Source organism: Onychomys torridus, chromosome 16 (assembly GCF_903995425.1).
Source record: "Onychomys torridus chromosome 16, mOncTor1.1, whole genome shotgun sequence".
NCBI classification, from domain to species: domain Eukaryota; kingdom Metazoa; phylum Chordata; class Mammalia; order Rodentia; family Cricetidae; genus Onychomys; species Onychomys torridus.
Genome location: NC_050458.1, coordinates 21,566,201 through 21,593,019, shown reverse-complemented (window position 1 = coordinate 21,593,019; position 26,819 = coordinate 21,566,201). Strand labels below are relative to the sequence as shown.

At 39.0% G+C, this 26,819-nt stretch overlaps 1 protein-coding gene across 2 annotated transcripts in view; it reads right to left on the bottom strand.

The window, feature by feature from the left end:
- Positions 1–26,819, bottom strand: part of Col14a1 (collagen type XIV alpha 1 chain) — a 203,460-nt gene that overhangs the window by 66,165 nt on the left and 110,476 nt on the right. For both annotated transcript variants that reach the window (XM_036208869.1, XM_036208870.1), the window contains exons 23-33: positions 26,657–26,773; positions 18,764–18,910; positions 15,077–15,133; positions 11,792–11,931; positions 10,437–10,560; positions 10,018–10,161; positions 8,493–8,657; positions 7,811–7,849; positions 5,253–5,391; positions 4,185–4,327; positions 2,140–2,249 (exon numbers count right to left, since the gene is read on the bottom strand). In XM_036208869.1, coding sequence (XP_036064762.1) covers positions 2,140–2,249; positions 4,185–4,327; positions 5,253–5,391; positions 7,811–7,849; positions 8,493–8,657; positions 10,018–10,161; positions 10,437–10,560; positions 11,792–11,931; positions 15,077–15,133; positions 18,764–18,910; positions 26,657–26,773 — 1,325 coding nt within the window. The remainder of the gene's footprint in view (positions 1–2,139; positions 2,250–4,184; positions 4,328–5,252; positions 5,392–7,810; positions 7,850–8,492; positions 8,658–10,017; positions 10,162–10,436; positions 10,561–11,791; positions 11,932–15,076; positions 15,134–18,763; positions 18,911–26,656; positions 26,774–26,819) is intronic.

Below are 26,819 nucleotides of genomic sequence, written 5' to 3'. Positions count from 1 at the left end.
CCCACTCCACATTTTGATTTGGACTGTTTGCTTCATAAATACTAGTTATTTGTGGCAAACTCGTGAAATGAAAGTAAAATCCATACTCCAATAATGATTGCATGCCCTAAGTAAGATAACCATGGCAACTCCATGAAGAGGATTAGGCAATGTGAATCAAGCTTATAAGAGCTAGATCAGCTAACACCGTGCTAAAATCAGGGGCAGACTCAGAACATCAATAATGTAACATCTTTTATGTTAAGATAGTTTAACTTTCCAGATTTTGTTCAATATTGTTTTGTCCCAAGGTTGTATAAAGATGAAAGCACATGGATTCCTACCTATTTTTATTTAATGTTTTATTTAAGATACATCAAGGTAAAAGAAATTCCAGTCAGCAGGGCAGTCCATTAGAAATTTTTCCTCTCAAAAAGAAACTAACCATTACTCAGAGACCATGCCTGGGGAAATTCCACCATATCACTTGCTTCTTACTAACATTGTCATTTACAAGAGTAGAAATTTACTTCTATGAGTTCCGGGCAGATTGTTCTCATGTTAAAACAGTATTTTTGCTTTACAAAGGACATTAAAACATTTTTCAAAAATATTTTGCTTTTTTGGTTACACATACAAGTGGTTATTCCACTTATATAATTACTAACATTTTGAAAAAGGCTTGGGGACTGTATTTTATAACCAAAATGTAAAAGATGGAGCTAACTCATAATCCATGAAGAGTGGGGATATTTAGTCAATTGTAATGCTTTGCACAGATAAAATCTGGTCTGTGAGAATTGGACTTTCATTGACATCTTCCATCAATAGTCATATGCTGCATCCGTTCATCACACAGTAGGCCTCTCCTTTTGTTTTGTTCCTCGATTATATTTACTAACACACAAGCTAGAGGGAAGTATTTCATTATGCAGCTTTAACTAATTTAAAAGTTTATACATGTAAAGCCAATCATTAACCGCACTTCCAGCTCCTTGAGTTCTGGTAAGGTAAATCAAGCCTTACACCGCCTAAGACACATGAAGAGTCCCTTGAAGGGAGAACACAAGCCCATACCTCAGCCACAGGTTGTGATGACAATGACTCTTTCGACACACATGGATAAGCTTTTCATCTCCCCTACAGTTTTCCCTGGTGGCCTTGCAATACACTCTACACAACCAGGAAAAGCATCACACCATGATTCTAATGAAATTCAAAGAGCTGTCAATGGAACTTTTAATTAGTAAACCTCCATTGTATCTCCCCACCCCACCCCCACACACTTTTAAGATAGGTATGTAATTCTATCAAACATGAAAAACAAGTTTTCATATATAATCATTCTTAATTGTACAGTATGCAGTAAAGATACCAAAAAAAAAAAAGAAAGAAAGAAAGAAAGAAAGAAAATTGCAATTGGCTAAGAAGACCTGCAATCCTTTCTAAGTGTGTGTGTGTGTGTGTGTGTGTGTGTGTGTGTGTGTGTGTGTATGTGTGTGTGTGTGTACATGTTCCATAATATGTGTAATGTCAGAGACAACTCTGTGGAGTTGGTTTTTTCCTTCCATCTTTCACATGGATTGCAGGGATCAAAATCAGGTCATTCTGCCTGTAATAGCTGGTGCTAAGTGCATTTACCCACTAAGTTATGTCACCAACACAGCCAGCAATCTTTACTACATTACACATAATGCAGCAAATGGGCACTGGCTAATTAGTAATGCAGAATTTCCTCCTCAAAGGGGGACCCTGGACCAAATCTGTCAATGTCTCCTGGAGTGCCTGCAATGAATGCACATTTCAGTGTCTCAACTCAGAACCTTGAGTGTCATTATCAAGTCCTGATGGAAGTAATTCTTACTACAGTTAAATTCTGAAATCCAAAGCTCCATGAATTTTAAGAAATATATTTCTAAGCTGGGCATAGTGGAGCATTCCTTTAATCCCAGGAAGATAAGGAAGATTAGGAGGCAGAGGCTGGTGGATCTTAGTGTTTGAGTTCCAGGACAGCCAGGGCTATGTAGAGAGACTCTGTCTCAAAAGCCAGAGCAAAACAAACAAACAAATAAACAAAAACAATTACACACACATATCTCTGTTCCTCCTCCTAACAGGAAATGGAATTAATCAGTACATTACACAGAGACCCTCACTAACCTTGTGAAAGCTTCCATAGAACATTTTTCTGATGTCCGGTCCTTCAAAAGTGACAGTCTGAAAATCTCCAGTATAGTCATAGTTGAAGTAAGTTAGAGTTTTCCCACCATCTAGTCAAATAAAGAAAAGGCAAAATATTTCAGAAATAACTTAAATTGGTGAATAACATTTTTTCTAAAATTCTGCTTGTCAGAAAACAATGAATCCATCATTTTGAAACCATGTCTAAAACAAAATGAGGGGATGAGTCACTGAACACTCCTCAGATTGTTACAGGTTTTCAGGGCGAAAGTACTCGACTTAATGACATGTGACAATGAAGAGACCAGGAACCTACATGTCCCCTTCCCTTACACCTCTCTACCTAAACTCTTATCCACATCATCTCTTGAGAGAGGTCATCAAAGCTTAGAGTAAAAGAAGATAATGAGAGAGGACATTAAAAATAAATATTAGGAAAGGAAAACTAGGCACATTGTCTTCCTAGCCCACTACAACTTTCCAGGACATGATGCTCTACCACACTGATGTCTCCTTGGTTATGAAAGACAAACATAGGCTTCCTAATCTTTTGTCTTACAATGAATTTTCATTATTTAAAAAACAGTGCTTTGTTACACTAAAATTTAATTTTCACTTTACTTTTAAGTGAACATTCTGACCAAAAGCAATCTAGGGGAAGAAAGAGTTTATTTAAGCTTACAGTCCATCATTAAACTCAAGGCAAGAACCTACAGCCAAGCCTGTCTGCTATTCCACACAACCAAAAAGACACAGCAGGAACTGTGGAAGATGCCGCTTGGTGATTTGTTAGCAGACACATGCTTACCTATCCTTCTTATATAGCACAGGACCATCTGCCTAGGCAAGGTGCCACCCACAGTGGGCTGGACCTTCCTATATCAATTAACAGTCAAGATGCTCCCCTACAGGCCAATCCAATCTGGGAAGTCCCTTTTTTGAGATTCCCTTCCTATGTGACTCTATGCTATGTCAAATTGACTGTTAAAGTTAACTAGGAAAAGGATCAAATTCATTTTAGTCATTTTAAGATTTCTTGGGAGGGGCTAGAGGGAAGGTAGGGATGGGGCAGGAAGGGGGAGGAGAGGGGAATGCATGGCTGATGTGTAAAATTAAAACACAAATACAATAAATAAAAAAGGAGAAAAAAAGATTTTATTATTTTTAAACCCAGAGTGCATATGGAGTTAATGATTTAATCCCTTTCAGTCTGTAGATGCTCCTTAGTTTCATTATCAATGCAAAAGGATTTCCCCTATACTATGTGTGATTGTTGATTGACTCCCATACATTTTCCATGACTTGGAAATAAGACCAAACTAATCTTCTTACCTAAATGTTTGAGTCAGTTAAGTAGAAATACCTTTCACAGCTTCATTTTAATTATGGGACTCACTAAACTCCATGACATAAATCAAGAACTGTGCATCATGTGCCACACTTCCAAGCAGGACAGGAGAAAGTTTCCCTGGCTGGCTCCTTCTTGGTTTCCAGCCCCCAGCATTGTAGATTCCCAACATCTGAACACTTGTGATTCTCTTCACTTTCTTAAGGATAGGATTTGGTAGCACATACACAACTTACAAATTTATATCTATCCCAGAATTCTTTCCAAATACAATGCTGACAAATTGACATCCTCTATGGAATATCAAATAGGCATATGTATTTATTGTATCTATGTATAATCAATGAACCTCTAATCCCACCTCTCCAAGCAACCCTGCCCCCCTAATTCTGCTGTGCCTGTAGTCTTCACTCTCTAGTAGAAACTGCTTGTCTTGCTTCACCTTGCTTTACCATCCATCTGAATCTAATGCTGGCACAAAGCAGGAGTTCAATGAACATTTCTTGAAAGAATTGGTTATCAAGTGAATGAATCAATGATTTCATAATCCATTGATTATTGTATATACACTTATTGTATATACCACATAAGTTATGTTGCAATACGAAATGGCAAGATGGTATGCCACATGCATTATCATGTATATAGCAAATGCTATGCACATAAATATACTTACTGTCTAAAATAATGCCAACCAGTGGGTCAGAATTTTTATTTAAAATCTCCCAAAGAGCAAATGGCTCCTGTGGAGTGTCAGGAAGAATCCGGAACAGGAAAGTCATTGTATAGTCAGAAGGCAGTCCTTCTGGATGCAGATACCTGATGATGGAATAAAATAATACCTTAATTGTATCTTTCTTGAAAAAGTCATCCTGTGACCATAAGTAATATATTTTCAATATAGAAGCTTTGAAAAAAACAAAAGGAGATCGCCATGAATCCCCGTTAGATCACTGTTTTAGGCTGTCCTTCTCTCCAGCTTTGGGAAGTTTCCCCTGTTTCCTCCTTCCAATTCACTTTGGGAGTGCTTGGATTACAGACATACACTACTGTATCCTTTTTGTTTTTTTTCACATAGGTTCCAAGTATTTCAACTCAGCTCATTAGGCTTGCATAACAAACACATTTATCAGCTGAATCATCTCCCTGTCCCTATCTGTGGATTTTACCTCAAGTCATTTTCTGAGTTTTTCTTTAGTGTTTCAGAGTTGTTTAGAGGCTTGAGACTTAGCATACATCAGGATTTTAAAAACACATGGTCCACTGTATTACTATGTACACATCCATTATTTTTTTTACATGTTTTCACAGATGAAACTATACTAAACTTCACCCAACACTAATGGATGGGGCTGATGTCTTAATGTTAATTTTTCAAAAATTTTATGTTCCATGTATGGATGTTTTGTCTGCATGTAAGTCTGTGCAACAGGTACATGCCTATTGCCCAGAGGTGCCAGAAGAGGTTACCAGATCCCCTGGAAGTGGAGTTACAGATGGTTGTGATCTGTTAAGTGTTGCTAGAAGTTGAACCCAGGTCCTCTGGAAGAGCAGCTAGTGCTCTTCACTGCTAGCTGAGCCATGTTTTCAGCCCCAGAATTGTTGTTAAATAAAAATATATAAACCTCATTTGCTCTAACCATCACAGAAAAACTTACCACAAACTATTACAAATTGACATGATTTTTATGTTGAGATATAATAAATATGTGATTAACTTTAGCATCTTGCAAGAAAAACATACTTGGTTGGCTGGGAAACCAGGGCATCTTTGTGGATTTGATAACACGGGAACAAATTGAAGGTGCCAGGTTCCATAGAAACTCCTTCTACTGCAGAAAAATCCTTTTCAACCAAACCAAACATTTCCATCATCTTAAATCCTAAGGTGATGAGAGAGAAGAAAAGAACAAACATGAAATTAAATTATTTTTAATTTTCTACTAAATATTTAAACACTGACAGCTGGACCCCAAACAAGTATTAATCGATGTTTTTGTTTGTTTGTTTGTTATTATGTATACAGCATATATGACCAGAAGAGGGCACCAGACCTTATTACAGATGGTTGTGAGCCACCATATGGTTTCTGGGAATTGAACTCAGGACCTCTGGAAGAGCAGTCAGTGCTCTTAACCTCTAAGCCATCTCTCCAGCCATTAATCGATGCTTGTATTTAAAATGTGATAATGATGAGGATTGGGTTGAATTTATAAATTGCTTTTGGTAGTATGGCCATTTTTACGATATTAATCCTACTGATCCATGAGCATGGAAGATCATTCCATCTCTTGATATCTTCTTTAGTTTCATTTTGCAATGCCTTCGAATTTTTAACTTATAAAAAAATCTTCACTTGCTTGACCAGAGTTACCCCAAGATACTTTTATAGGTATTGTGAAAGGTGTTTTTCCCCTGATTTCTTTCTTAGTACATTTGTCGTTTGTCTAGAGGAAGGCTACTGATTCTTTAGTTAATTTTGTATCCAACTACTTTGATAAAAGTGTTTATCAGCTGCAGGAGTTTCCTGGTGGAATTTTTTTGGGTCACTTACATATGCAATGATATCATCTACAAATAAAGATACTTTGACTTCGTCCCTTCTTACAATCCTCCTAACAACAGAGGTTAGGTATAGAGCAAGGGGCTGTGGGATAGAAATGGATCTCCCTAAGAAGGGAAAATAAGATAGTTAATGGATGAGAAGGAGGACAGAAATGGGAGGATTGAATGGGGACGAGGAGGGAAGAAGGGAGGAAGGGAATGAATATGGAGAAGAACAGCTAAAAGTAAGGGCCTTTGAGGAGTCATGTGGAAACTTAGTGCAGTAGAAGCTTTCTAAAATATCTATGTGTATGAAGGTGATCTAAATATCACTAAATAACAAGGAAGATGGAGTCCCAACTGGGCATGTCTTATCACTGAATAAAGCTTCCAGTATCAGGAAAGGGTTGCATGTAATTGAGTTGTCAGACAAAGAGGCCCCATGGAAAACTCCAAAACAACCTAGACTATTGTCAAGGCCGTATTGTTGAAGACAACACCTACACAGATCACTGAACATGGAGCTAATGCCTACCTATAGCCTTCACTCCTCTGGGCCAATATTCATGGAACACACTTTGCATGCTACCAAAGAAAAAAGGTAAACACCAACCCAGCTACAAAACCTTAGGTCTGCAGGGATGACCTGCCTGAAAGATGCATTAGTGCAACAGTGGTGCAAGGCTTGTGGGAGTAACCAACCAATGTGATTGGATTTAAGACTTACTACCTGATATTACTTGGGTAGTCAAGAATCTGAAACTAGAAAGGTCAGGGACTTAGGAGAAAACAAAATACTACTGCTCTGCTAAAGGAATACATACATAAAATGACTCCTAACAACATTCTGCTATACTCATAGACCCATACCTTGCTCAGCCATTACCAGTGAAGCTTTCTTTTAAAGTAGATGGGAATAGATACAGAGACCCACAGCCAGATAATGTACAGAAGGTGAGAGACCTTAGAACGCAGTCCTAAATGGGATATCTCTATCAAATACCTCAAGGAACCCTGTAGGAAAGGAGGAGGAGAGATTCTAAGAGCCAGAGGGATTGGAGGAGATCAAGGAAACAAGACCTTCTAAACACAGGAGGACTAAGACACATATGAACTCACAGAGACTGTGGCACCAAACACAAGGCCCATACGGGTCTTCACCAGATGAGGTCCCAGCACTAAGAGAAGTGGACACAAGCCTCTATCCCTAACCCAGAAGCTCTCTCTAATTTATAACTACTCGCAAGTGAAAAATTCACTTTCTCCAAAGGAGTCTCACTGGGGACACTCCGAAAGCCAGACCCAGTGTTCAACAGTAGACGATAACACAAAACTAACTCAAAGACATCACTGGAGGTTCTTCATCTCATAATGCCTTGTCGGGGTGAAACACCGTGCAAGTCCTTTGCCTACACATTAAGGCTTCTGTTTTGATGGGATTCCTGTGTGTGCTAACATATGTGTCTCTGCATCTGCATACGTTTCTTGTGCTTTTTCTTTGGCTCTTTTTCTCATGTTTGTTTGCTTGTTTTGTCCTATTTGTCCTTATTTCTTTGTTTTTGTTATATCTTATTTTATTATCATTCTTTAGATGCCTATTTGTTTTCTGACAAGAGACAAAAATAGTGTGGATTTTGGATGGGAGGGGAGGAGGGAGGATCTCATGGAGTTGGGGGATGAGAAACCATAATCAGAATATATCATATGAAAAAAATGTATTTCAATAAAAGAAAACGGAAAAACTGTGACAACGCATACCTGCAAGATCGACTCCATCCTTGTGCACCATTGGGCAGGCTGAAAAACAAGGCAAGCAATGTAAAAGCCCAGCTATGTATCTTCCAAATATATGGTTTCTCTGTTGTGGGCACAGGCACTTAACACAACCTTCCCTAATCTTCCCACACCTGAACTGTGCAGTAACTCTAAGACGTGTGGCTGTGGTTATCTAATGTCCCATCTAGAACTAAAGGGCCATAGCTTCCAACCACTCTCCTGGATCCATTAAATCAACAGTTGTTACTTGGAAGCCCAAGTTGAGAGATGTTTTGATTAAGACATCTTTGAAAACTCTTTCCTACATTTGTTTATTTTTGGTTTGTTTTATTTTGTTTTAAGACAGGGTCTTCCTATGTAACTTTGTCTGTTACTAAGCATTCCAAGCTGGTCTCAACTTTGGTGCCATCATCCTGTCTCACACTTCTGTGTTTAACACAAATTGTCATCAACTTGGGATGATCTTCATCAACCTAAACTCTAAAGGGAGGAGAGAAGACGTTTACCTCATATGCTCAAAACCATAGGACTTAACACCTGCATAATAAATACCCCTGGGAATCAATAGTTCTTCCTCAGTTCTAGATGGGACTCTGTACTTAACCAGTATTCAATATTTCAGGTTTTAAACAATACTCAGGAATGCAAGTTCTGAAGAACTAACTTGCTGATGCAGTTTCGCAGACAAAAGTAATCAATTCATCCTCAATTTTCTTGAAGGCATCAAAGTCATCCACAAAGAAGACGTGTCGTGAGCTGGGTTTGCTGCCAATCTGAACCAACTCTGAGTAATCGGCGTCGGCCACACCAATGGCAAAGATGTTGTATCCTATAACAACACACAGCAGGCATCCGATTACTTAAGCTTCACAAAATACAAACAATGCAAGATGCTCAATGCCCAGATGTTTAAAATGTACTCATTTAGGTAGCCCTGTAGGATTGGCTAATTCATTTCTTACCATTCTTCAGAATTTTTCATGTGCATATTATGTTATGTGAGAATTACTCCATCATACCCTAAAGAAATTTTCCATTTCAAAATAAACTCAACAAAACTAAAGCCCCAGTTGGTGCATAAGCCAGAAATGGTTCTCATTTGAATAACATATTCACAGTTGCATATTCTTAATAGTTACTTTGACATCTGTGACATGAGGTGCTATTTAAACAGTAATGGTTTCTTTTCCCCCTTCTGAAGCACAACTTAAGGCCTAGCAGCCTAAACTGTGTCACCATGTAAAAACATGCTAAGCATGTCATCTTAGTTTTTTTCCTATGACAAAACACCCTGACAAAAGCAACTTCAAGGAGAAGGGGTTTGCTTTGGCTCACAGTGCCAGGTCACAGTCCATCCCAGCAGGGGTTGTCACAGCAACAGGGGCATGAGGCAACTGGTCACATAGCATCCATCATCAGGAATGGAGAATAAAGAATACACACAAGCCGGGCGGTGGTGGCGCATGGCTTTAATCCCAGCACTCGGGAGGCAGAGCCAGGCAGATCTCTGTGAGTTCGAGGCCAGCCTGGTCTACAGAGCGAGATTCAGGAAAGGCTCAAAGCTACACAGAGAAACCCTGTCTCGAAAAACAAACAAACAAAACAAAATAAAAAGAATACATACAAGCTAATGCTCAGCTCACCCTCTCCTCTTTCAGATTAGGGCTCAGCCCATGAAATGGCATCACCCATATGCAGCATGTACCTTCCCACCTCCATTAATCTAAGAAAGAAAACCCCTCAACAGGCATGCCCACATGCCAACCTGATCTCCACATTCTCTCATTGAGACTTCCTTCCCAGTTGAGTCTAGATGTTGTCAAGTTCACAATGAACACAAATCATTATACATATTTCATATAGTTGAATCTTCACAGCCGTCCTGAGAGAATCTTTATTTTATAGATCAGGAGACAGGGCAGTTTCTATGGGCATCTTCCTCCCCCTGACCCTTTAGAGTGGGCCTCTCAATTATTGTACATCATTGCTGGTGTTCCTTACACAGGAAACCCTGCTACAACAAATCATATATTTGTCTCTAATAAAAACATATAATCACAGAATTATGAATGTATGCAATTTTTAAAATCCACATCCACTGGGGGATATTTAATTAAGCTGACAGGAATGTGTGCTTGGTGCCAACATTGTTCTCAGTAGCCATGATGGTGCACATAAGGGAACCTTACCATCGGCCTGCATCTCCCTGGAGATTTTGTTGACGTCATCTTGTGATCGCCCATCAGTTATAACAACAATGACTTTCGGGATGCCTCTCCTCGTGCCTGACTCTACAGTGAATAAGGTATCGCGAACATGCTTGATAGCTTTCCCTGAAACAAAGAATCAACAGTTCTGTTTCACTCCTCTGCATGCTTTCACAGACAGAAAAGGGCAGGACAGAGATGTTACATCCGTGAGAAATTATTGTGTCCTGGGAGCTGAGGCAGCCACACAAGGGGAAAATACCTGTGAGGTACATGTAAGGCCCTGGATTCCATACACAGCACCAAAACAAACAAACAAGTCACTTAACAAAAGTCATCCTGAAGTTTCTAATGATTACAGCGAGCTTTCACTGGGCATCATTTGTCTGTTTAGGTCTTACCTGTTTTAGTATTTCCTCCTTTGTAGGAAATGTGTCTGATTGCATCAAGAAGTGTCTCCTTGGTTTTGTAAGCATCGAGTTTGAATTCTGTTCTGGGGTCATCAGTGAACTGAACCATCGCCACCTGGAGAGAGAGGGTGTATCCACTTTTACACAGGTAGGGACTTTCCACAGAAAACACAACACAGTAGCACAGTATCACCCATCATTTACATTTCTTCCTTAACCCAACCCTTACATTAAATTTTCATAAAGATTACATATCAAATTTGAAGGCAAACCAAGTTTCAAGTTCTAGATACATATTAAGAACTAGGATTTAAAAAAATTCTTTCTAATGGTTATAATACTTTTGTCACTTCATTTAACAAGTAAAAATTGACTTAAATCTTGTAAATGGATGTGCCACAGAGTCAGGGTTGTAATGTCTATAAGAGTTTCCTATGACACAAATATAAAGTAACTACTATGATTCCACCCACAGTACAAAGGAGGAAACTGAGGCACATGAAATCAAGTAATAGGGTCAAGATCAAAAGCAAACAACTGAAGCCAAGTACATTCTATTTCAAAATCTGTGATCTTGTTCATTGCTGCTCAGATCTTTCTACCTTAATTTCCTACAATTTACTTCTATTCCTGTGGCACTATGGGACAGTTTTGAGTTGATTGTTTTATTTATTTTTTTTGGAACAATGAACTATGGATATCTGTTGGATGAATTAAATAGTTTCATATTCTGCATGATCCTCAAAAATGTGTGACCTCCGGCCGGTGGTGGTGCACACCTTTAATCCCAGCACTTGGGAGGCAGATGCAGGTGAATCTCTGTGAGTTCGACGCTGACCTGGTATACAGAGGGAGTTCTAGAACAGCCAAGGCTACACAGAGAAACCCTGTGTTGAAAAACAAAAAAGGAAAAAATAAAAAGAAATGTGTAACCATGGCCTGGCCTCTGATTTTCAAGACTTCCTTGTACTTTAGGGCAGGACAACAGTATGTGTAAAGGAAATACTCTGCCTTAATATAAAATAAATACTCCCTAATGTCCTTTGTACCATCTTTAATTTGCTAATATTAATAGCTTTTGCAGGGATGTCCAACCTTTTGAAGTTACAGTGTGAGGCTATTATCTACAATAGCATAGCAATCCTGGATGCATATATCCATTAGCAACAGGTTGGACATGCCTATAAGGATTAGCATTCCATAATCACATTTCTTTGATTACATTCCCTGACAAGTGGAAACATTAAGAGACTAAGAAATAAATCCTAGATGCATAGTATAGTGTAATGACTAGCTGGTTTACCTTACCTGATAGGACAATGTAATGATTGGCTGGTTAACCTTACCTGAGTTCCGTCTGCACCAATCTTGTCCAGGGCTCCCACAGTGCTATACAGAAAATTGATGATCTTATTGAAATTGTCATCTCCAATACTCCAAGATCCATCCACCATGAATACCAGGTCTGCCTTGGCAGCTTTACATACTGGAGACAAAGAATACATTTTGAGTCAGAGGTAAGAAGAAAATAGCATCTTTATCAAGCCAGAGGACAGGTAGCAGATGCCTTCTGGTAACTAAAGCTCTTTCCAAAAGGGAAAGCTTGAACTCTCAAGAATCACCATCCATGCTCCTAAAACTTTACCCCCACTATTTCACTTCCAGGCCCATTTATGACTGAAAAGCCTCTACTGAACATGTGAGAACAGGGAGGAGAATAAATCTAACACTCACCACAGAGAATGAAAATGAGGAATAGGAGAAATGGAGGTGAATGCGATGTGGAGTCAGAAGCAAACAGCAAGCACTCCCTAATGGCCACCAACAGGGAAGAAGTCTATGCAATCACACTATGCACCCAATCATCTGCTTGGTGAGTCAGAAGTAATACCAGAGGAGTCGAGCTCGGGAAGAAGACGTGTGATATGATGGAATCAGATGAACTACAATTTGGGTTGGGACTGTGGTGCCATATCTAGAGTGCCCACCCAGCATGCTCAAAACCTTCAGTTTGATCCCTAGCATGGCATAAAACTGAGAAGGTGACCCATGCCTATATACCTGGCATTGGTAAAGTAGAGCAGGAGGTTCACAGGTTCATGGTCATTCTTGGCTAATGACAAGTTTGATGCCAGCCTAAGCTACATGAGACTCTGTCTTTAAAAAAAAAATCTACAATTCACTGTGAATAAGCAGAAGCAAACTTTAATTACTGCATTACTCAAAAATCCTTCCTATCTCCTTTTACCATCCATTGACACAGCCAAAACAACTTACAATAATACTAGGAGAAGGAAGTCATCAGCAGTAGTTACTACGGATACCAACATAATAAAAAGGCCATACAATAATATAACCAAAAAGCCCTTCTCCAGTGAAAGCCCCCTTTCAAAGTCCTCTGAGCTGTTTCTCAGGATGCAACCCTCTGTTAGTGTGAATCATTGAGATTAACTGTGTTTGCTGATGATGCACACAATTTGTTCTTCAGTAACCTCAATTATTTCATCTTAGCTCAGTAGCATTCAAGCATTCTAGGAGATAATCGGCATTTCTCCCTTAGAAACAACAGCCTGGTTATGATTATAGTAATTTGTTTTGCTCCTGTTAGCTATTCATAGGGTAAGACAAATCGTCTTCAAGTGAGGTTACACTCGAAGACAATGGGGATCTGGTAAGCTTGCTTTTGTGAACTCTGCAACTTACACAATTTCATAGATTCACAGTCGGATTCTGGAGTTGAAAAAGATTAAATAAGCCTCCTGATGATAAACAAAAAAGGAAATCATGTTCTCTGTTTCCAAAGAAAGATGAAACAAACATTAAGTTTCATCTTCAAAATGAAAGCAAAATTTATTTTAAATTTTACTAATGATACATTTGTTTAGAATAAAAGAAAATTCATCAACATGCATGAAAAATTACATTTAGGATACAAAATTGTGTTTTTAATTTTCTTCTTTAAGCCTTTTTTTCTAATTTTAAATACTTGTCTAATAAGTATCCAGTAATTTAAAAAAAGAACTCTATATTCTAGGCTTTCAAATAAAAAACCCAGTGCCAGATGTGGAATACCTCTCCTCAAACTGTTGGTCAAGCGTATCCTAGATATTTCCAAAACAATATAGGGTATTCCTATTTCTCTCAGCTGCCCTCCAGAACTAGATGGTAAGACCCTATTGCTAAGGACACCACACCCTTTGCCACAGGTTATGGGGAAATCATATCTGTACCGCGAGGAAGCTTCCTTCCTGCTGGCTAGCTTTCATAGGACCAGAAGGCACACATAGGCTGCATCTGGGGAAAACCATCCACATTTTTACCCAGCTGTGAATACTATGAACCATAACATTTGTGTATACATATGTTCATGCATGTATATGTATATGTATATGTATATGCATGCATAACGGAGACCTAAGGTTGATGCCAGGTATTTCTCCTACAGGGTATCTCACTGAATCTGGAACTTGAGCTTGCCATTTTTGTTAAACTGCCTGGGCCAGAAGCTCCAACAATCTGCCCAAGGTTACATATATCTTACCCAACTTTTATGTTGACGGTAGGGTACGAACTCAGGTCTTCCATGCTTATGCAGTGAGAACTTTACCAACTGAGCTGTCTCCCTGGCCCAGAGTTATCTTTCCTAAGCAGAGATTTTATTAGGTCATCCTCACCTTAAGGGAACGTCTTGTGCACTGTATTTTTGAAGGACAAATCCTTGATGTTGGCACACAGTCCCCTTCACCGCTCTCTTTACTGTCTTCTGTGTGTCTCAGTAAAGCATTGATGGTTCCCCAAACACATTATGGACTTGGACCACTCTAGACACTGAGCATTATTTATTCTGTTATTTATCTCTCAAGCTGGTTCAGAGACAGATGAAATTTCCCCCATTTATCAGTCACTAATCAACTGCAGCATTAATTATTCTTACTCCTGGGCTATCATAATCCAACTTCTCATTTATCACTCATACCAGCGACATTACTATCTGCATTAGTACATATTTCTCTTATAATACTGAAAGTAAGCAAAAGGTAGCAGTCGGGTACTATTATGGCATTCCTTGCGCCTAACATAAGAACTTTGAAAATTAGTAGTAGAGGTAATAAATGCTTTGTTAATGGGATGAAAAATTAATGAGCACTATATTGTTTAGAGGCTTAACCTCTAATAATTACCTTGGCAGCTCCAGGTGTTGAGATAAGAATAGAACCTGGAGAGTCATTTAGGGGGAAATTTGGAGACCATTCCCCTTGAATTCAAAATTATATACTAGCTTTTCACTTACACTATGTAGGGCAACAAATATTTTGTATTAATACCTTGGTTTTCTTCTAAAACTTTTATTTTTATTATTCTTTTAATGATGTGTATTTGTACACGTGAGTTTGGATATGTAAGTGCAATACCCAAGGAAGCCAGGGGCTTTGATCACCATGGAGCTGGAGTTACAGGGTTGTGAGCTGCTTGACGGAGGTGCTGGGAACCCAACTCAGGTCCTCTGAAAAGGCAGTCAGTGCTCTTTACTGCTGAGCCATCTCTCCAGCAGTCTGGTTCTCACTGGCTGAACAAACAAAAGCAATGGAAATCTTGACTGTAGAATCACACCATCCTCACTGTCCTCTTACCTTCTTTTGCTGGCGGAATGGTTGGAGGGAATGTTGGTGGTTCGGTGGGAGGTGATTCTGGGAAGGAAAAGAACAAAGAGCCCCCATTAGTGATCTCATTGTAGGGAACAGAGGGAGGTGATATATAGTAAATCTTTATTCAAGGTTATCAAGGATGTTGATAACTGGCTTCTTTGAGAATGTAATGACTGCTATAAACTAGTTGCTGCCTGCGAAAACTGGTTTTATCCATCCTTTCATTGCACACCAAAGGCTTGAAATGCCATTCTACCCCATTCAGTCTGCCCAGCAGGAGTCGGTGTAATCAAACTGCCAACTACAAAGTGGTTCTGATGTTGATTTAAGGCAGAAAGCCCAGCCTTCTTTTGAGATGGAGGTTCTGGTTGTTTTCACACACACAGTGGACTTCATTTCCATTCTGCCTAAGCACTGACCATCAATCCTTGGTCCCTGACACTTCTAACCCTTCCCATCCTGTGTCCCCAAGGATACCAGTTGCGAATGAAATGTGATTCACTGTCTATTCTGTTCAGTGTGCGTCTGGAAAAAGTCTTTCGGTTCTGAGGATCAAGAATAAATACTTGGTGTGTTCAGATACTTTCAACCTGCCATGAAGATGACACAGGGAAAGTTAGAAAGAGGAGTGATTCTCATGCCAACTCACATGGAAAAGCACCAAGGAGTTGCAGTATCATTAGGTAAAGATAAAATAATATTTTATTTTTCATTTTTATTAAGAGCTGACACTGAAGATTTAGGAAAAAAAAAAAAAAAACAGAAAAATCTGACCATCCCAGTTTAATATTTGGCAAGTCCCTCAACTAATAACGGCCATTCACAAAGGGGAAGTCCAGCTTCAAGCAGCCAACAGCTGGAAGAGTTCAAGCTCTGACAGATGTTATAAAGAGAATTCCTTCATTAGAAGAGATGAATTTTGTAGTCTCTTCTAATCTGGTATTCAATGAAATGAAATGATCTAGGTGGCATGAGTCAATATGAAAGAATGAGGTAACTGTAAATTACTGATAAAGAAAAAAATGTCCATGAATTAATTATTATATGAAACAAAGCAAGCCATGGAACACCATGGCAGGATCCCATTTGTGGGTAAGATAAAAAGCTTTTTGTTGAAAAAACCACAATGGTTGAAATATGCCTTTCTGGAAGAAAGCATGAAGGAAGAGACAATTTGTGCATTGCTGCTGTTCTGTTGTGGATACATGAATCACTATTGTTTTTTAAGGCTTTTGTTGCTTAGTTGAGAATTCTAAAATTAAAAAGGAGAGAGAGAGAAGAGAAAGGGAGAGTTTTTAATACTAAAACTATGATTGCAAAACTTTCATTAGATCACTAAAAATGCTTCCAAAGCCTGGCTTATGCACTTTAAATAACTTGGGAGTAATGGGTCATCTTTACTATTAAGCATTTTCTTTTATATAGAAGATTGGGACATATCCTCAGTTTCACCAATACACTCAGAATCAAATCAAGGGACAGTTTGTTTGAGCAGAACATCTGGCCAAAGAATCTCTTGGTTATGAAGAGCACATACACTGGTGCCACGTGTTTACCCTCTTTCTGTGGCACCCAGATGGTCCCTGTCTTCAACCATATGAGGGGCTGCCCCAGAGCAGAAAAACAGTCCTGATCTGCATTGCTTCAGAAAGCTGAACTCGAGCCAATGGAAGGAAGCTACAAGGAGACAGATGTCTTCCACATCAGGGAAATATTTACATCAAACTAAGAGATCCCAATTGGAATTAACCCTGGGATGGTAGCTAACAGTTGTTGAAATTAAGGTTAGGGGATACTAAAATAGACCAGAGGTCCCAAGCTCAAGTGTTTTTAACAGTCAGACAAACACTGAGTATGAAGAAAGAACTTAGCCTATAAACCTGAGAACCCAGCAATTAACAATTTCCAGCAGATTGGCACCAGGAGGGTACGTGGACTGTATTTGAAAGATGTCCAAAGTGTTCAAAATATATTTTAATTTCTTTTTAAAGTAAAGGTCCAGAGAAAATACATGACAGTGAGATCTAGCTCTTTGGCTATAGGTTGTGACTCCTAAGAAAATAATGGAGAAGATAAAAGTATGTGTCCAATAAAACATAAGTTGAAAAGCCCAACAGATATTCAAAGATGTTGAATCTCTCCTGCCAACATTGGTGGTAAGAAAATAGATATTTAGTTCTACTGAAGAGCAAAAAGAATCTCAGAGGTGTTGAACTGCCCAAGACCATGATAGTAGAAAGTGGCCTCACAGAGATCCAATAATACATGCTTGACTCCAAGACCTGTTAACTTCAAAAATTATATGATGCATATCCATAAAACAGAATTATAATCAACAATAAGGGAAATAAACACTGGATACATTTTATGGCTTTGGTAAATTTCAAAGATATGCTAATCAAAATGTGACCAATACAGAGGATTATCTGTTGTATATTTTTATTCATAGGAAGTGTCCAGGAAATGAAAATGAAAAATAAAGGGCTTACATACAGATGGAAATGGGAGAGAGTATGGATAAGATTTCTTTGAGCTGATGGAAATGCTTTAAGATGGAATGGTAGTGATGTCTATATGATTCTTCAAATGTACCAGAAATAACTGAGTTGCCATATAAAATGACTATTAGGTATTATGATATATAAATTATATGTCAAAACACATGTATAAAATGCTGAATATATTTACTGTGAAATAAATTTTCTATATAAAAATTTTAGATGATTCTACTTATATTTTCACCAACTTTTTTTGAAAGCATCTCATTGTGTAGCACTGGGCAGCTTGGAACTCACAGAGATCCCCCTGCCTCTTCCTCTTGAGTGCTGCAATTAAAAGCATGGGCTCTTTCACATCAGCTCACCCAATGTGTTTTAAGGAAATGTGCTGACTGTGATTTCTCTCTCCATAGTCCTGGAAGATCTATACAAGGTGGTAGTTCTTTCTAAATGCCCTGCAGAAAAGGAAGGAGATCCTATCAGCCATCACCTGTTCTGATGCTCATCCTCAGGAATTTGAATTTAAATTAAGGATATTGAGTTAGGCATACAAACACCACTGCCCTCAGCCCTCTACTATTAAATCTATTTTATCCATTTTAACAGATATGGCCTGCAGGTCAGATTAAAAACCATTCCAAGAAGCTCATGCCCTCCATTCTTCAGAATGTGCAAAAAGTGCTTTGTTTTAATTTTATACTTTGTTTTTCCATTCCATGCATCAGATCTGGGTTCCAACTTGAAAAAGAGCACAAGGGCCTCTTAAGGAGCCAAATGACTCCAGGGTCACCCAGTTGGAACATTTTGGCTTTGAGCCTATCCTCATCGCTGTGGTAAGATGGTATTGTCCTCAAATGCAATTTCACACACCACATACCATGAATTCTTCTTATGCATTTGGATCATAATGTAAATCATTGTTTCAAGCCCTTTGCCATCAGATGGCCTTGTGGTTGCTTGTGCAATGTATAAAGAATGGGAATGAAAACATACTGGTGACGATGTAGGGACATTGCAAAGACTTTGGGGTGGATAAAAGAAAAAAAGGTGGAATTGCCCATACTCCTGGGCAGCAACAGCTATTATTTTTCTAAACAGAGCAAAGATGTGAATCCATACCAATATGCTATTTGCTCCTAATGAGGAGGGAATCAGCCGAAAACATTTGACTTACGTGTTCTTTGCATGATGCTCACACTTGGTCCCTCAATCTCCTGGAGCTTTGTGTAAACACTGATTTTATATTCTGAATCTGGCTGAAGTCCATAGAAGCAATGTCTGTTTACACCTCCTCCCAAGGTCGATTCTTGTGTTTGTGTATCTACAATTAAAACAAAACAAAACATACATATAATGGCTAAAAAAGAAATGGTCATTATTTCAATTATTAGTTTCTAAAATGCATAATAGGAATTGTCTTTATCATCCAACCCCAGCATTCATGTTCATTGGTAGTATTGTATCTCCAGGTAAAGATTTTATATATCCAGCTGGGCAGTGGTGGCACACGCTTTTAATCCCAGCACTCGGGAGGCAGAGGCAGGCGGATCTCTGTGAGTTTGAGGCCAGCCTGGCCTACAGAGCGGTTTCCAGGACAGACTCCAAAAACCTACACAGAGAAACCCTGTCTCAAAAAAAAACCAAAAAGAAAAAAAACAAGATTTTATATATCCACTGAATTTTTTTCCTGTTAAACATTACATTTAGTATGGAAAAAAATAAGGCTTATTATTTTAAAAATTGCCAAGTTCAAGCCTTTAATAAATGAAGAACTATTGCTGCACATAATTTCATGCATGCATTAGCCCATCTGTTGCACTAAATTTCCTTTTATTCAGAACATAGTCACATGGTCACAAAATGACATAGAAGGACAGATCTTTAACTCCTTACAATTTAGCATCATATAAGACAATGTAACTGGAATTTGTTCTCAAAAAAGCATGCACAAAAGCTTGGGGAATTACCGGGATAACGTAGGAGTTCCAGAGAGCCCAGTTTCTTCTCTTTCACTCATATTTTTTCAGTTAGTATTTAAATGATGGGTTTCATCACAGCATTTTCATGCATATGAGTGATTCCAGTTTGTTTTAAATCATTCCCCTTCCCCACTGTCCTTCCCTGTCCTCCTTGTGGTCACCTTTGTCTCCTCAAATAGACCCCGCTTTGCTTTCATGTCACATGTATTTCATCACCCTCTTTCTCCCCCTTTTTCCCACTGAAGACCTCTCTTCCTCCTCTCTCAGTACCCCCTACCCATACCCCAAGCTTGGTTTGATCTTGAACTCATTATGTAGCTAAAAGCAACCTTGAATTTCTGATCCTGATAACAGATGTGTGCAACCATGCGCAGTTTTATTGGGTGCTAGGGATTGAACCCTGGGCCTTGTGCAGACTAGGGGAGCATTCTATCCCCAAGCAACATCCCCCATCTCCAGTCATGATTTTTAGCTGACACCTGTGGCATGCCTATCATGTCATGTCATATTTAGCTTGTCATGTCTAACATGAAGAAGTCTCAGCAAGTTTAATGTGCCCTCCTAAACTCCCCGACTGCACTATGAACCCCTTTCTATGCTTTCAACATGGATAATGGTATTTAAGTGGTTTAAGGCCACAGAGCCAAGAGTATTGTTTCCCAGTCACTGGTAATCAGGCCCGTTCAGTTCTACCAAGGAGTTGTGTTGCATACACCAGCTGCACATCATCATATCTGTCTTCACCACGTTGAAGGCATAAAGAATGGTGGAAAAGTAACTGTTGGTCCCCTTCTCTTTGCCCATATTCACCATAAAATTGCTATACTTCTCTGGAAGAATGAGTGCTGGCCCTGAGGTCCGGAACCAGAGGGGTTGGATTAATCAGATGCATCATGTATTGACAGCCTATTTTATTCCAGGTTCCATGAATGCTCTCCAGTGATGACCACCACCACAAATGACAATGGTCCAAAAAAAATGAATGAAATGTTTACCATGTACCAAGAACTATCATAGAGATTTTTATGTATTAGTCCACTGTATTCTTATACTACTTGTAATTATCATCAATCTAGAGACAAGAAACTGGAGGCCAGAAACATTGACAAGTTACTACAGTCTCTAGCTCAGCCATAGAACTGAAATTTGAATTCAAACTCTCAATTCAGGTCTCAGGAGGAGTCACTTTTCCATCCACTATTAAATCATAAAACAATGTGAATTAAAGACTCCATTCTTCAAAAAGAAGCCTGAGAGCTGTGTGGTGCTCACTAACTAGAGACCAGATAAGAGGTCCTCATAAGTCCATGCTGGCTTTTGTTGGTTTTAAATTACTGAAAAGTTTCAGAATTAGTCATAATATTCATTTTTTTGCCATAATGGATAACATACTGGAAGGAAGAATCACTATTACTTAAAAAACAACAATTATTAAAATTCCCCTCTAGGGGCTGGCATGATGGCTCAGTGGGTAAAGGTGTTTACCACCAAGTCCAAGAACTTGAGTTTGACCCTTGGAACCCACATGGTAGAAGAATGGAGCCAGTTCCCACAAACGGTCCTTCACACTTGCTGTGGCATGCATGTGCTCCCTCCCATACCCTGCCGCAAATACACAAGTAAAATGTAACTTTCAAAACTTCACTTAGGATTAATTCTAGATTCCATTCCATAAATCGTGTCTTAGTTTTTTCCTAAAGATTTTTTTTATTTATGTGCATGTGTATATGTCTGTGGGAGAGTATGCCATGTGTGCGGGGGTGCTTGAAGAGGCCAGAAGAAGATGTTGAAACTCTTTAGAGCTGGATTTATAAGAAGTTGTGGGCCACACACTTCTGGGAACTAGCTCAGGTCCTCTGCAAGAGCAGAAAGTGCTCGTTTAACTGCTGAACCATCTCTCCAACTCAAAATTGCATGTTTAATTAAAGTCTTACAACTGCTTATTGCTAGGAATTTAGAAACTACTGTCAAAGGCTTCATGGATTCAATTTACTACATATTTTGTTTAATGGTTAATAAGAGCCATCTTACTTCTCCAAATATATCACTTTAGAAGTTTATTTTTAAAACAACATATACAAAATATATGTATAAAATGTATCTATTTTGATGAATTAATTATTAAGTCAAACATCAGAGAATTTTTGCTTTTAGAAAGTATGACATCTAGATAAAATAAACCTTGATCTTATATTTTAATCTGTATCAATATTTATATATCATAATAAACATTATTTTGAATTTTGGCTATGGAAAAATCTTGACTGGAAATTAAAGTCATTTGTCAAATGGCACTGGAGATTCATTTTTGTATATTGTGAATTTAAAGAATTTCAGAAGTGAACTTTATGAAGTAACATGTATTCATATATTTGCACTGGCCTGAGAGCATAGCTCAGGGCTTCTCTAGCATGAGTGAGGCCTAGGGTTGATCCTCAGCCCTACAAGAAAGAAAGCCAAATATATTTGTTCACAATTAAATACTGTCTACCTTAGTTATTTCCCATACATCACATGTAATGATAAAGTAAAAAGCATGGTTACTGAGCCAACAGATGGCTCAGCTGGAAGATGCTGGCCCAGCACACCGGCTGACCTGAGTTTGAGCCCTAGAACTCACGTAGACGTGGAAAGAGAAAACCAACTCCACCTGGCTTCCCTCTGTGATAATAACACTAAATTTAAAAATCATTACCATTTTATAGGATTATATTTCATTGTGAAAGAAACAGACTTAGGAAACCCAGTGCTTGGCTTTGCTGATTTTCAAGTTCTCTCTGTGGTTCCAGGGTTCAGGAACCCCCAATAACTATTTCTTTCTGAGCTCCTAGCATCCTTCATAACTGCCTGGAGGTCTCTGTAAGCTGCCCCTAATACAAGCATTTCCTGAATCTTATTCATGGAGCATAAAGATCTATGGCCACAAAAGTTTTCCATGGATTCTCCAGGGAATCATCTCTAGAAAAGTTCTATTTCTGCCATTTCCTATTTACTATGCTTATCTGTGTAGTTTAAAGACCCTTGAAAATGGAATATTAATGGGCTTTGCTGCAGAAAATAATAAATCTATAAACTTGGAAAATTGGAATGGGCACATTAACATTAATGGCAAATAGTATTAGTTTGACTCCCAATCATAACAAAAAGGGGTTCCATGAGTTGGGGTACACACATATTGCTTTCGGCATATGCCATTCAAGGCTAATGGCTGTGTCTTAAAGGAAAACAAAATCTAAACCAATCAGATCATTACTAATCCTCTCAATCCTCAAGGTAGAAAGTTAATTTGGTTTACTTTTTGGAACAGGATGTTCAGGTTTTGCATATTTCTTTCTAAGAAGCAAAGTAATCTAAATTCTCCGGATGGTTATCACGTTGATAATGACATCACCACCTTGACTCCCCAACCCCCCACCCAAAGTGCCTTGAGTGGCTGCTGAGAGCTTTATGCAGAGGCTACTAAGGACTGGGACAAGGATCATGTGAGAATTTTATGACATTAAAAACTTCCTTTCCCTGGGTCTCTCAAATACCTGACCTCCAATCACCATGCCTCTGCATTAGACAATTTGATTTTGAAGTAGGTTCTGTGTACATTTCTTTGGAACCTTGGTCTTTGGTAAGGTAGATACTCCAATACTCTGCCATCCTCAATCCCAAATAGCAGACACTCCCACAAAGTTGGCATCTGAGCACCTAAAAGGAGAAAAGAGGGGATGTGCCCTCTGAACGCTTTCCTAAGCAGTCTGTAGGAATTCACCAAGTTATACAACTTAGTGAGAAGACACAGTATTGGGGCCTTTGTGGCCAGAACTCAAAGAGAAATGGTGCATCCAACCTTAGCTGCCATGACAACTTGTAAACAAATGGAAAAGGAGAGCGACTGTGGATGTAATGGGGCTCTCACAGGGGTCTGAGTTACCAACTAAAAGTCTCTGACTTTGATCTATGCCAGAATTAACTAAAGCCTATTCCTGAATTCGGCAAATGGATATCTGGCAAGTTTTCTTTCAGTGTTTTCCCAGAGGGGCCTTGTCCTACTGGTGATCTTTTCCCCACTCCTAGCCATAAAAATGACATAATGTTTACCCAAGCAGATGTATTGTGTTTGCCAGCCTTGAATGGCATCCTTCCTTCTCTGGATCCATCCCTGTCCCTCTTCATACGTATAATCTGGACAGCATTAAATACCACCCTGCTACTCCTGGCCATTGCCACCAGACACAGTCAGGGAAAGCAACCAGGTCCAACCAGTCTGTTTATTTCATCCCTGTGCACTCAATGACAGATTTAGGGGCATGTGATCACAACAGACCAGTATGACTCAGTTTCTGGACTTCTGTTGGAAATATTGAGAAAGAAATTTCTCTTTTCACCACGCCTGTGAAGCTAGAAACTGGAAGGATGTCACTCTGGATGTGACTGGAGCCCACTCACAGAGCCTGGCTGAGAAGGAAGAGCAGAGTCTGTGGGAGCAAGACTCCAGCTCAAGGACACTGCTCAAACACCTGATCCAGATGTGCCTGAAGCTAAACTCATCCAAGTCTCTCAATGTATAAGCCAGTGAACGGATCCTTTGCTTAACTCCCTTTATTTAGGTTTCTGTAAACATAATAAACAAGTTTGAATGGTCCAGCCTATAAGTTTGCTTACAGATCCTTGGGAATGTGTGGGCAACTGTCACAATTAATAATTTCAAATGAGGTGATTTTGGAGAAACTGAAGCTTGGAGAACGCTGATGAGAATCTGAGGTCCCAGCAGAGACATCACTACTGATGTCACATCAGAATAAAGGTGGACATGATCAGACCATGGGGAATATATAAGGGTAAAAATAATATTTACTCACGCAACACTAGAAACGTGACTGAGGCATTCAGCAATAAGTGGACCTACCACAGAACCCCTCTTTAACACAGGAGGTATCTGGCCCCATTTTTCCCCCGCTAGCTCCTCTGGCTGGGGCAGAGGGCGAGAAAGTTCGGCAGAGGCAATATATGTAGCCAATAAAATATGTTACGTGGTCAGAACCTGGGATTCATCTCCCACTGGAATGACAGGCATCTTCCCACAAGTCCTTCACAGTCAGTGAGCCAGGGCAACATTCTCTGTAAGATGAAGATCTCCACCCTATTCTCTCCCCATCCAAAGAAGAAACCCAGTTCTTTGAACTAGGTTCTATCAGCTAAAACATCAGACTTACATTCCCTCCAGCCATCCCCACACTCACCTCATCTTTTCCGCAGCTCTTGATTGGATCTGTTGTGATAAATGCCACTGGATGAGAGGCAACCGAGCTAATTCGGCTCCCTCAGCTACAAACATTGATTCAAAGTAAAGAACCACTTCTGTACATTCTGACGACTACAGTGATTCATTGGTGAAAGGTTTCTGGCAGCCTGAAAATAATTCTGAGGAAGTGTGGAAGACTTATGCATTCTGACTCATTTTGTGGCTACCAAAGGCCTTAGCTTCAGAGAGAAGTCACCAGATCAATAGCTACACACACTAACCATACCTTCTGATAAAGAATCACAGTGCTTCTCTGCAAATACATTGTCCTAAAATCTTGAACAAAAATTACCTCTAAATGGTATTAACTCCAGTGATTAAGCTAATTTTCATCAACCTAAATGATAAAGTATTTTTTTTATAAAATATAGTGACTATCTACAAGAACTCACATTCTATATGGGAGGGTGGTTATTAAGCTTTTATTTAAACCTAATAAATGCCAGTAAATATCAACCTTGCTATATTAAATATGGTTATTATAAAGAGATAGGAAATATAACTCAAATTCTACAGCTGTTCCTTCACTCATATCTTTCATATCCTTTGGCTTAAGCATCCATAATTCATATTTCATACAACCACAAAATTTATCTTTTTTCAAAGTTTTCCTTGCTGTCACTGTTTATTCTGTTTTGAACCATTCCTATATAAGAAGACAATGCCAGGCTTCTATCACACAGAGAGCATCAGGGACACGGTGGCATAAGTCTATGAAGACACCATCATGGCTGGAGCTGACAAAAAAATTGTTCTAGAAAGTTCCTTCTACTGCAGCTCATAATCTACAGGAGATATGTTTCCAAATGGTCCCACCAGCCTATTAAGCCACATTTCTACCTTATCGATTGAGTCAGAAGTGGTATTTCTTTATTTTGCATGTTTTTATTTTATTTTATTTTGAATGAACGGAAAAACAAAAAATAGTTCCTTCTGCTTTCTGTTTCTTTCTTTCTTTCTTTTTTTAAATAAAGGTGGGAAACCCTTGTTCAGAAAAAAAACAGGTTACATTTTTTAATAACTTTTGTTTCCAGTTTGGAACCTGGAACTTTTCACTTGTGATTTTTCCATTGTCTCATGTAATCCCCAAGATTTTATACTTTTCTATAAGCTTAATCATAGTAATTCTCATTTTGATTTCATCTGCCAAATAGTGCCAATGCTGATACTGAAATGGCCACTGATCCTGGGAAGGGTTGGCTTCTTGATGTCTTTGATGTCTTTAAAGAGGACAAGGAGAGGTTTTTAGTGTTAAAATTTGAGAGCAAAATTTCAAATCATAGATGTTCTGAAGAAATTTCTACAACTTGCTCGGGGTGATATTGATGCATGATGCCCGCTCCTGAATTAGGATATGTTCACCAGTCACCACTAAGATGAGAAGAACTGCTCGGGAAAACATGTCATTCCAAGCTGGTCACCATGGAGCAGACAACACGATGCTAACAGCATGAAACTTGAATGTATGCATGACCAATGGCAGTTCACACCATTTACGAGCTTGCCGGGTGCACAGCATTAATGGATGGGCTTCTACATGCATTTTTTCAGATTATACCTCACAACCCCACCCCACCCCTGCAAAAAAAAAAACCCAAAAAACCAATGCTATGGTAATATTTGTTAACAGATGAGGGAAAAGTTCAAGAATTAAAGTCAACTGGTCTGATGTCACATGCTGCATCTCTGAGCCCTGAACATGAAGCTTCCAAAAGAGGGCTCTATTCTGATGCGACTTGTCCACCAGGGTTTGCATAGAACCAGGCGCTCAAGTACTTCACAAAATTGTGCTTACCCTGAAGAGATTCTAGAACTATCCTATAGGCTGTGGCATGGCGATGTATTTGCCACCGAGCACACAAGCTTGTAGTTTCAACCTGATTGGCTTGGAGATCTGTCACACCCAGGAACACTGTAACAAAACAGAAACAAATTTGTCACACTGCAGATAATGCCAC